This window comes from Delphinus delphis, chromosome 19 (assembly GCF_949987515.2).
Source record: "Delphinus delphis chromosome 19, mDelDel1.2, whole genome shotgun sequence".
Taxonomy (NCBI): Eukaryota; Metazoa; Chordata; class Mammalia; order Artiodactyla; family Delphinidae; genus Delphinus; species Delphinus delphis.
The window spans coordinates 54,948,888-54,961,081 of NC_082701.1; the positions used below are offsets into that span (position 1 = coordinate 54,948,888).

Genomic DNA, 12,194 nt, shown 5'->3' on the forward strand with positions numbered 1-12,194 from the left:
GTGAAGGGAACTGAGGTAAGTAGGCCTTTAGTGATGTAGTAGTCAGGTGTGGGAGCCGGGGAAGCATTCTGTAGTCCTGTGATTAGGATGAACAGGGAGATGGGGTTGAACCGGGTTCCATCCCTGGTTGAGGAACTAAGATCCCACAAGCCCCACGGTGCGGCCAAAAAAAAAAAAAAAAAAAAAAGTTTCTCCTAAGGGTAGGTCTTGCTAAGAGTAGAATGCTCTAAAACATTTCAAAATGGTACCTTTCCACTTGCCCTTGGCAAAAGCCAAAGAGGGTTTTTCTCTGATGTTCACTGTGAGAACTTAACTCAGCAAAAGTGTGAGGGCTCCCCCGTTCCCTGGAGTTTTTAATTCTCAGACTTGCCACCCTGAGCCTTCTGCGGTTTGTCAATTACAGTTCAGGGTTTCCTGAAACCACGGAGGTTTCTGCTCCCGGATTCCTTCTCCAGTAAGTTGTGATTCTCGTATTCACCTGTCTGCCTCTCTGGTTTGGGGGCAGTGGTTTGCCCTGTACCCTCACTTCTCTGATGGATCTGAAACGAGTTGTTGGTTTTTTAGTTTTTTGCAGCTCTTTACGTTTGTTAGGACTGAGCTTCTACGTGCCAGATAGGAAACCCGAAGTCAGCAGGAAAAATCAAGGTTTCACTTTTTACCAAGAAAAAGTACTTAAGAGACAAGTATTTATAAATATCTTGGGGATTTTCTTTAACAACAGAAATATCTAAAATCCTACCGTAACATTTTGTAATATAGGGTAATTATAAAATATTACTAAGGAAATCAAAGAAGGCTTTATAATACTGAGAGGTGTTTTTAGATGAGAAGAGTTAATACTATACAAATTGAATTTCCCAAAATGATTTTGATTACAAGTGTAGTATTTTGATTGTGGTAAATTGCAATAAATGTTTCAAAGGGTAGTAAAAGGTTTCTAAAGTTATGGTGGGAGAATCATTGGAGCTTTGAATTATTATCTCCTAAAATGTATTATAGAATTACATAGTTAAAAATAGGTACTATTTAAAAAATAAAAACATCGGTGGGGAAAAAAAAAAGGCCTGCCAGCCAGAAGAAAATCCAAAATCCAAGTGAGCTACCAAGCAGTCTGATCCCATTTTTGGTAAACCAGGCAATCATATGACTGATTAAAGTAAGCACAAAATGGGCAAATGTCAGTATTTATAGTGCTTATCTCTGCACGGTTATCTCTGTGTGGTGGGATTACAGGTGAATCTGTTTTTCTACTTCGTCTGTTTTTGAGTATGGATCCGTTGCAAAATCAGAAAACAAATGATTTTTTAAATACATAAAATTCTGGTGATTATTAATGGAAGGTTTTTTTCCCTTTATAAAGAAAATTCACTAATGATTTAGAGTAATGGGAATTTCTTTTTAAAAATATTCTATCGATATTTATGAATAAAATAAATTTAATTGATAACATGTATTAATAATTATAAATAATTTAGATTAATATTTATATTTAAATTTGGGGCCGTGCTGCGCAGCACGTGGACTTTCAGTTCCCCAACCGGGGATCGAACCCGGGCCCCCTGCTTTGGAAGCACAGAGTCTTAACTATTGGACCACCAGGGAAGTCCCAATATTTATTTTATTTATTTAGATGAATAGAAATTTGATTTCGAGTTTCCACTTTTATTTCTCACTTGTGTGGCTTACTTGGAGTCTATATTGTTAACTTCCTAAGCCGGTAATGTGATTGTACCTTCAGAAAATCCTGTCGTGTTCCTGAGGGCACGCACAGTTGGCCCGACTTCTCTAAGATCATCTGCTGAGTCCTTGAGGGTGATTTGATACGGCATTTAGTCCCTTCCGAGGCTCGCTTCCTTTCCTCTGTCTGCCGAGCCATTTTTCTCACTCCACCCTTTGTTTTTCCCTGACTTGAAATATCTCCCTTAGGCCTATCAGGCTGGCGATGGATGTTTCCAGACCAAGGCTGCTGGGGGGACGGCAGACAAGGTTGAGTTCCAACAAAACCACTTTCTCTTGCACCTTTGACAGATTAGGCATCTATGGTAGGGCCGCTCTGGTGGAAGGGAACCGAGGTGGGTGGTCCTAGAGCCCCTTGTATTCTTTGGGAAAGTTACCTTGAACTCTTGGTAGCTACTCGTCTGAAATTGGGATCTTGGTTCTGTTGTCTTGTGTACAAGAATGCTGTAAGGATGTTTGCCTGTCAAGGATCCTGGCAAAGGAAGCAGATTACTCCTCCCATACCCGTGCTCACTGAGAAGAGCTGAATCGGCAGCCGGAGAAGCTGCTGAGGTGGTTGCAGTCGGTGCAGAATGCTCTTCCTGAATCATGTAGTTGCCGCTTTAATTCCTTCAGCATCTGGGTCAGCTTTCTTGTGCTGTTTTTTTTTCCTTCCTTTTTACTGAGATATAGCTGACATACGATATCATGTTCGTTTCAGGTGTGCTACATGGTGATTTGACATTTGCATGCATTATGGAATGATCACCACGATAAGTCTAGTAACAGTCTGTCCCCATACAAAGTTATTGCAATATTATTGACCATCTCCTTTGTGCTGTATATTACATCCCGTGGCTTCTTTATTATGTAAGTGGAAGTTTTCACCTCCTAATCCCCCTCCCCTATTTTCCCCACCCCCCAACCCCTCCCCCTCCCCTATTTTCCCCACCCCCCCAACCCCTCCCCCTCCCCTATTTTCCCCACCCCCAACCCCTCCCCCTCACCTATTTTCCCCACCCCCAACCCCTTCCCTTCTGGCAGCTACTGCTTGTTCTCTGTCTATGAGTCTGTTTTCGTTTTGTTTTGTTTTTTAGATTCGACCTATGAGATCATGCAGTATTTGTCTTTCTCTGTCTGACTTATTTCACTTAGCATAATGCCCGCTACGTCTGTTCATTGTTACAAATGGCGAGATTTCATTCTTTTTTTATGGCTGGGTAGTATTCCGTTGTATATACACCACATCTTCTTTATCCATTGGTCTATCAGTGGACACTTAGGTTGCTTCTATATCTTGGCAATTGGAAACAGTGCTGCTGTAAGCATTGGGGTGATATTTTCATGTTACTTCAGCTTGAACATTATAGACTCTTTTCTCCTTAACTAAGCATCTCTTCTGAAGATCTACCTCAGGGCTACCAAATAGGGAGGGGTGTCAGAGATCACAGGACTTGCACACACAAGTTTAGAGATGTGACATGTCCAAAGATACGGTTATTGACAAAGTCTACGTCCGCTCAAGATGCACTTTTATCGCACCTTGCAGGGAGTGTTTCTGTGAAACAGACAACTGTCCTCCTTGGAGGGAACACTTTTCAGAACCAGACACAGCATTCAGCCATGGTTCTCGGTCCCATGGGAAGCTCAGCGGTGGGGGACTGTTCACACTATGAGATTTGTGTGTGATGTTGGATGAGTCCAGGTTTTGCCAAGTTTGGAATCAGCAGTCCTTCCCCTGCCCACCTGTCTTACCCAGCGTCCCACGACTTGGTGTGTTTCTGTTTCTTTCCCATATGCTGGTGATCAACCAATCAGAATTGAGGATGAAGCAGAGCTAGGCAGGTAGCATCATCAAAGGGAAGAGACGGCAAGACGAGGAAAGCAGCAGCACAGTTTGTACCTGGCGGGGCTGCCTCAGACGGTGGCGCCTGCCACAGAGATGCAGGGAAGTAATTTGCGCATCACTCCCCCATACCAGCTTTCCTAACTCTTGATGTAGCCCACGTGTTAAATAAACGCCCTGGGAAAACACTGGCTTAGGTGTTCTTTTCCCGCTTATTCATCCTCTAGAGCCGTGGTTGGGAAACGGGGGAACGTCCACAGGCAAAGTTTGTAATCTGTCAAGTATTAGGAAAAATGAGATCAACCACGGTTAAGGCTCTTTCGTCTGTGATGCTTAGACTCCTGCATGACCCACTCTCTATCTTGTGTTTTACCCCCTACAGGACCAGCTGTCGGCTGACATGTACAGTTTTGTGGCCAAAGAAATTGACTATGCAAACTACTTTCAGATGGTAAGTTTCCAGAAAGGTGAGGCTGCTTGAAGTCTGTTTACAGGCATCACGGTGCGGACAGGGAGGAACGTCGGCCTCGAACCGAGGACCCCTAGATCGAGCACGTCCTGAGAACGGATGGGGCTTTGGCTGTTCTATCTGTGAATAAATCCTGCCTTCTAGTTCTCCTTGTATGGATTTCTCCAAAAGCCCAAGAATAAAATTCAGCTTCATCCATGAAGATGACTGCAACTCAGGGATCTATGGCAGTGGTTCTCAACCAGGGGTGATTCTGTTTCCTCTGCCAGCAGAGGTTTGGCCATTTCTAGAGACATTTGTGGCTGTCACCATTGGGGGGAGGTGTTCCAGGCATCCAGGAGGTGGAGGTCAAATTTGTCGCTAAGTATCCTGCAATGTACAGGACGACTCTCACAACAGAGGATAATCCAGCCTCAGAATGTCAGCAGAGCCAAGGTTGAGAAACCCGAATCTATCATCAGTAAGAAACTTGGGAAGAAGAAGAAGAAAACCCCACCTGGCGCGTATTCATTTTTTCATCTAGATTTTTGCCCAAGACGGTGGCAAGTAGGTAAACGAGGATTGATACGGCCTGTTTGCCTGTCTTTCATCTATGAGAGCAGATTTAGAGAGTAGAGAAACAGGGTCTGAGTCATCTGTACTTGAATGATCGGGCCCAAATAATTAAGACCCTGTCTATTTACCAGGAAAAATACAAAGCAACTGGGGAAAAAAAAAAAAAAAAAACTTGAAAAAATACAAATGAAAAATCCAGTTAAGCTCACCTGCTTTTAAAGTTGGGAATGCAACTCAAATCTCAAAGCATCTCTTTATGGTCAAGGAAGTAACAGAAAAGGAGGGAAGGTAAAGGGAAGAAAGAGGAGGAATTCTGAGAAGTTTATATGTGTTGATGCGCGTGGGGCAGAGCTGTGGGCGGCCAGCACCCTCCCTGCGTGGGCACCAGTGGCTGAGAAGGCCAGAGTTTCTTCTGCCCTGAGAGAGAGCTGGTAGGCACTTCTTCCAACTTGGAAAGTTTATTTTAAAATAGTGGGATTGGGCTTCCCTGGTGGCGCAGTGGTTAAGAATCGCCTGCTAATGCGGGGGACACAGGTTCGAGCCCTGGTCCGGGAAGATCCCACATGCCGTGGAGCGACTAAGCCCTTGAGCTGCAACTGCTGAGCCTGCGCTCTAGAGCCTGCGAGCCACAACTACTGAAGCCCACGTGCCTAGAGCCCGTGCTCCGCAACAAGAGAAGCCACCGCAATGAGACACCCACGCACCACAACGAAGAGTAGCCCCCGCTCGCCGCAACTGGAGAAAGCCCGCGCACAGTAATTTTCAAGTATATTCCATCAGTTTTATTTGCGAAGGTAATATTTCATTTTAGAGTTTCTGAAACGAATGACATTCTTGACATTCCAAGCATTATTAGCTTACCTGATTGCCACGTGGGTACCGTTTATTGCAACATTCTGATTTTTTTAAAATTCCCTTTTCGTCTTCCTTGGGGATCACAGTAGCTACTCTTCACACCAGACTTCTCAGCAGAGTGACTCCCACCTTTTCCCTCACACATGCGCAATGTTTTTTGGAGGAGGAGGAGGTAGAGATTCAGAAAATAAATGAAGTGACTGTTGTTCACAGGTTTTCCTCTGCTCTTATCACCACTTCAGCAGCTTTTTTAGTAGTGAGATGGGCACAGTAGAACATCTTGAAGGACTTCGCTCTTTGGCCTGCATCACGATAACCAAAGCAGTGTTACCTCCCGAGACACTTGAAGAGGATTGTGGAGCAAGCACGTGTTTTCCGACCAGTTGTATCTTGAACTGTTCTGGCAGAAATCGAGATACATAGAGGCTCGTGGCACTTAGCGCCATCTCACAGGCACACGGATTTCTGAATGTGTTTTCCATTTGTAGTCCTTCATTGTTGCACGTCTTCGGTGCTTTTGCCGGGAGAACTGGGGGCGGGGTGCTCACTAGGTGGGGCGGCGGTGAGGGCAGGCTCAGCCCTAGGGTGTCCTGTCTTCCCCCCACCCCGATTCCCCTGCTTTCCAGACTTCCATGTGTGGTCACTTCCCTGCCGCAGAGGCTAAGGAGACACATGCCCATCATCGCGGGTGGATGGAGGAGAGAGCAGGGCACCCCAATGGCACGGCAGCCTGTGCTCCCCACCTTTCAGCAAAGGGTAATGCTCACTCTTGTGTTTCCTCAGCTCATAGAAGTGCAGGCCGAGTACCACAGGAAGTCGCTGACGCTCCTGCAGGCCGTGTTGCCTCAGATAAAAGCACAGCAGGGTGAGTGCAGACCTTGCCGGGACCGGGGAGGCTGGGGAGCCTGCTTCCCAGAGAAGCCTGGTGCCCTGTGCTTGGCTCACCTGCTGCATCCCGAGCAGTGCCACGTTTAGATGAGCCCCACGACCTCCCCTAGCAGGTGCCTTGCCCCAGCGGCAGTGAAGCCAAGCACACTCACACACACCGCCCCACAGGGATGAGTCGGGTGTGCATGGGCATGCGTGGAGGTGCGTGGGTGACAGGAAGCCCACCGGCTCTGCTCACATGGGCTGGCCTTCCATTCCACCCACTCCCCCCATCATCCCCCAAAACCCCAAGAATGGAGACTCAGCTGGGCTCCGTGTCTTTGGTAGACTTAGGAGAATCTGTGTGAGCAGAGGAAGGGAAGATGCCCACATGGGTGACCTCCACGGACCCCTTTCACTGACCCCTCTCTTGCTCCACTCCCCCCGACAGAGGCCTGGGTGGAGAAACCTTCCTTCGGGAAGCCCCTGGAGGAGCACCTCCTGATCAGCGGCCGGGAGATTGCCTTCCCTATCGAGGCGTGTGTGACGATGCTGCTGGAGTGTGGGATGCAGGAGGAGGTGGGTCTGGGCACAGCCGAGCTCTGCCTTGAGCAGGTCTCCTCGTCCGCGAGATGGAGCCTCTGGGGTCTCCTTCTCTGTTACCGTCCTCGTCCAACCCCACAAACCCAAACCCATGAAGACGTGGTACAGCTGCCCTTCCTGAAACCGGTCCTGCTTTCTGTCATGAGCCTTCGCTCTCCGGGGACAGTGGTGGATTGCGGGAAATGATACCACTGGCCCTGAGGATCTTACAGCCCGGCTCTGGCCCTTCTTTCTGCATTTTTAACCTGGTTGGGGCATTTTCCTCCCCCTCCTCCCCCTCCCCCCTCCCCCTCCTCCTCCCCCCTCCTCCCCCCCTCCCCCTCCTCCCCTCCTCCCCCTCCCCCTCCTCCCCTCCTCCCCTCCCCCTCCTCCCCTCCTCCCCTCCCCCTCCTCCCCTCCTCCCCTCCCCCTCCTCCCCTCCTCCCCTCCCCCTCCTCCCCTCCTCCCCCTCCTCCCCTCCTCCCCTCCTCCTCCCCCTCCCCTTCCTTCCCCCTCTGATCCTCCACCTCCTCTTTCTCTAATTGAAAAAATAGACCTTTTAACATTTTTTATCATAACCTTTTTATAGAGATCCTGAAAATATGATTGATACAGACATTAGAAAGCATTTCGTATGAGCCACATGTAAAGAGACGTTGGTGACTTTTGTTTTTCTTGTTGTGTAAATGTTTTCCTGGGAGTTAGACCTCATCTTTGGCTTCTTATACAGGCAATTTAAAAATCATTACTCCATCTTCATTTAATCTGGTCAGCCAATCAATATTTATTTAAGGCATTTATTACTGAGCAAAATATAAAAGAGTGAGATGGGGGCTTATGAATTTATGAGGGGAGAGGAGTCTAGCGTCTGTCACATAAACCTGATTCATTCAAAACAGTCAATAAGCACTCTAAGTATCACTAGGTCCGGGGGGCAGAGAGGGAGTGGGCAGAAGGGGAGGAAGCTGACGAACGATGAAGCTGTATGTCTGCTGCCCCCTGTAAGCCAGGTGTGTTTTAGATTCAGCTATTAGGAAGGGGTGGGAATAAATGGGTTTTTTACCCCATTTTAAGTGCCAGGCATTTTCATGTATATTACCAGTGAAAAGATGATAAGGTCTCTTCAGCCCCTGAGGGATGGTTTCATGGAGGGAGGTGAACTTGGCTTATTCTTTCCCCATCATTTGTTTGTAATTATGGAAAAACTGAAAGACAAGAGAAGATACTGCACCTCATCATCTGCCTTATGGTCAGTCAGGTCCATCTCTCCCTTCACCTTCCGCCCCAGCCCCTGGCTGGACGTTTTGAAGCCCATCCCAGACATTCTGTCATTGCATCTGCAGGACTTCAGTGTGTGTGTCTCTGAAAGATAAGGAATGTTTCTAAATGTAACTGTGCGGTATTATTCTATAAAAAAGTGAAAAGAATTTATTGCTGCCTTCACATGCCGGCTCAGTGTGAACAGGGGCTGGAAGATCAGGTCCTCCGACTTCTCCCGTGTTGTCTCCTGACTCTCCCACCTGCTCTTTCCGGACCTTTCTGCCTCTCGCCAGGCCTCACTCTCACTTGCGTTGTCCGCCCCACCCTCCAGCTTTGCTTCAGCTCTTCTTTAATAACAAGTAGGCTCGGGTTGCCCCAAGCCTAGAAAAATCTCTTCTCTCAATCCAACCACAGCCTCATATTCCTTCCCTTGCACTTTGGTTTTGTGTTTTATGCTACCCAATTTCTTTTTAAAAATTGTTTATTTTACTTATTTTTTATTGAAGTATCATTGATTTAGACCATGTTGTGTTAGTTTCAAGTGTACAGCAAAGTTCAGTTATCCATATATATTTTTCATATTCTTTTCCATTATGACTTACTGCAGGATATTGAATATAGTCCCCTCTGCTATATAGTAGACCTTGTTGTTTATCTCTTTTATGTATTGTAGTTTGTATATGCTAATCCCCAACTCCTAGTGTATCCCTCCCCCACCCCCGTTCCTCTTTGGTAACCATAGTTTGTTTTCTAAGTCTGTGAGTCTGTTTCTGTTTTGTAAATAAGTTCATTTGTATCATTTTTTTAGATTCCACATATAAGTGATATCCTGTGATATTTGTCTTTCTCTGACTTACTTCGCTTAGAATGATAGTCTCTAGGTCCATCCATGTTGCTGCGAATGGCATTGTTTTCATTCTTTTTTTATGGCTGAGTAGTATTCCATTGTATATATAGACCACAACTTCTTTATCCACGCATCTGTTGATGGACATTTAGGTTGCTTCCATGTCTTGGCTGTTGTGAATAGTGGTGCTATGAACATAGGGGGTCATGTATCTTTGTTAGTTAGGGTTTTCTCTGGATATGTGCCCAGGACTGGCATTGCTGGATCATATGACAACTCTATTTTGAGTTTTTTAAGGAACCTCCATCCTGTTCTCCGTAGTGGCTTGTGCTACCCAGTTTCTTAAAGTAGCTCTCATCATCTGTTGCTCCTGCATCCTCACCACCACTCACTCACTCACTCCTCTTCTTTTTTGGGTCCCTTCTGCCCCCATGACTGGGCTGAAGCTGTGCTCAGTGGTCCCCAGGGATCCCCGCTGCTACTTCCCATGACTTAGTTCAGCCGCCTTGGCCATCACTGCCTGTGAAGTTGCTAACATAGTCGTCCTTGAAACCAGCTCTTCCCTGGACTCCTGGCTCCCCCCCGCCCCTGCCGGCAGCATCAGGGCAGCAGCGGGGGGAATCTGCACCACCGGCCCTACCCTCTGCTCACTCTGATCTCTGCTGCGGTGCTCTCACCCTCTCTGAGAGCTTCGCCTGCCCTTAGTGAGGACTCAGGGTTCTCGTCCTCCCGTGGGCTCCACTCCTGAGTTTTCTGCCATGTCCTCAACATTTCCATGCAGATTGTCCTCTCACGCCCCCAAAACTGGACTCATGAGCTATTTTAACAAGCCTCCCACCCCTGCACCCCCGGTGTTTGTCACTGCATGAAGCAGCCCTCAGTGACACCGTCAGAAATCTAAAAGCTTCTCTTTGAAAACTCTGCCGCCTTCGCTTTGACTCCGCCCATCACCGGGTGTGGTTGCCCTCCCCCCAGGGCCGTGGCGTGGTTGACGAGGGTCTCGCCCGCACCTTCGATGCACGTGCAGCCTGCTTTGGGGCTGTAGCAGCCTTACGTATGCACTGGTCCAAACGTGCTCACGAGGCTTCCTCACGGGGATGCCATAGAGCTTTGGGCATCGATTTATCTGACATACCCTATCCTGAGAAGGGGGCTAGCAGTCTTAGCAGGCAGAAAACTCAGTGTTCCGGATGAGGCATGTTTTCTTCTGAAGGAACTTGGAAATCTGAGTGGCCATAAACAGTTAAAGGAGCAAGGGGGATCCTGCCAGCGTCTCAGTGTCTGGGCTGCATCATAGAATTCAGGAGCTGAGCAGGTGAAACGAACCAATGGGCCTTCCACCCGCGTCTACCTTCCCCGTGACTTGGGGGCTCCCCTCCAACTCTGACCTGCTCGTGTCTCCCCTTCCACACGCCCCTGGCTTCCTTCTCCCTTTATACGGCAGTAGCTCACTTTTGCAGCGGTTCATGTGGAAGAGGTGGCAATGACTCGAAAGTAACTTTAAGAATAAAACGTGAAGGGGCTGCAGGAGGCAGAGGTGTTGCTCCCTCGCAACCACCCCCAGTCTGCCCCTCCCCCGAGGGCATGGCCTTGATGAGTCCCTCAAGGTGTAGCCCTGTGCCTCCTGAGATACGCAGACACACAGACGTATACAAAGACACACACACACAGACACGGACACACAAAGACACACACACACAAAGACAGACACAAAGACATATACACACGCAAAGACACACACACACAAAGACACGGACACACAAAGACACAGACACACAAAGACAGACACAAAGCCACGGACACACACAAAGACACACACACACAAAGACACAGACACAAAGACACACACAAAGACACGGACACACAAAGACAGACACAAAGACACGGACACACAAAGACAGACACACACACACAAAGAAACGGACACACAAAGACATATACACACAGACATAGACACACGCAAAGACACACACACACAAAGACACACACAAAGACACGGACACACAAAGACAGACACACACAAAGACACGGACACACAAAGACACACACACAGACATATACACACGCAAAGACACACACACACAAAGACACGGACACACACACAAAGACACACACACACAAAGACACACACAAAGACACACACACACAAAGACACGGACACACACGCAAAGACACACACACACAAAGACAGACACAAAGACATATACACACGCAAAGACACACACACACAAAGACACAAAGAAACACACACACAGACACAGACACAAAGAAACAGACACACACAGAGACACAGGCACACACACAAAGACACACACACACAAAGACACAGACACAAAGACACAGACACACACAAAGACACAGGCACACACACAAAAACACAGACACAAAGACACACACACACAAAGACACAGACACACACAGAGACACAGGTGCACACACACACTGTAGACCTTTGTGCATGCATCCACGTCCTAGACCTCCAGCTCTGACCAGGTCTCAGTCAAAGTTTTCTCCAAAATATATCCTTGTTTTTAACTTGAAGTATAGTTGCTGTACAATATTATATAAATTACATGTATACAATATACTGATTCACAATTTTTAAAGGTTATACTCCATTTATAGTCTTTATAAAATATGGGCTGTATGCCCTGTGTTGTACAGTATATCCTTGTAGCTTATTTTGTATCTAATAGCTTGTACCTCTCAATCCTCTACGCCTATATTGGCCCTCCCTATTAGTAACTACTAGTTTGTTCTCTGTATGTGTTGAGTCTGCTTCTTTTTTGTTATCTTCACTAGTTTGTTGTATTTTTTAGATCCCACATATAAGTGATATCATATAGTATTTGTCTTTCTCTGTCTGACTTATTTCACTTAGCATCATACCCTCCAAGTCCATCTATGTTGCTGCAAATGACACAGTTTCATTCCTTTTTACAGCTGAGTAATATTCCGTTGTATATATACAACCGCATCTTCTTTATCCGTTCATCTGTTGATGGACGCTTAGTTTGCTTCCCTGTCTTGGCAATTGTAAAGAACGCTGCTGTGGACATGGGGGTGCATGTATCTTTTCAAATTAGTGTTTTTGTTTTTCCAAAATGTATCTTAAATACACAAGAACAGGAAGTCAAAGTGCCCAGGGTTCATTTATCCAACAAATGCGTACTGAACCAGAACGCTGGGTCACCCCG

The 12,194-nt window shown here is 46.9% G+C and overlaps 1 protein-coding gene across 3 annotated transcripts in view; it reads left to right on the plus strand.

Annotated features, from left to right (window-relative positions):
* ARHGAP44 (Rho GTPase activating protein 44) overlaps window positions 1-12,194 on the plus strand; it is a 143,529-nt gene that overhangs the window by 103,441 nt on the left and 27,894 nt on the right. For all 3 annotated transcript variants that reach the window (XM_059997801.1, XM_059997802.1, XM_059997803.1), the window contains exons 8-10: window positions 3,945-4,013; window positions 6,225-6,306; window positions 6,760-6,887. In XM_059997801.1, the coding sequence (XP_059853784.1) occupies window positions 3,945-4,013; window positions 6,225-6,306; window positions 6,760-6,887 (279 nt within the window). The remainder of the gene's footprint in view (window positions 1-3,944; window positions 4,014-6,224; window positions 6,307-6,759; window positions 6,888-12,194) is intronic.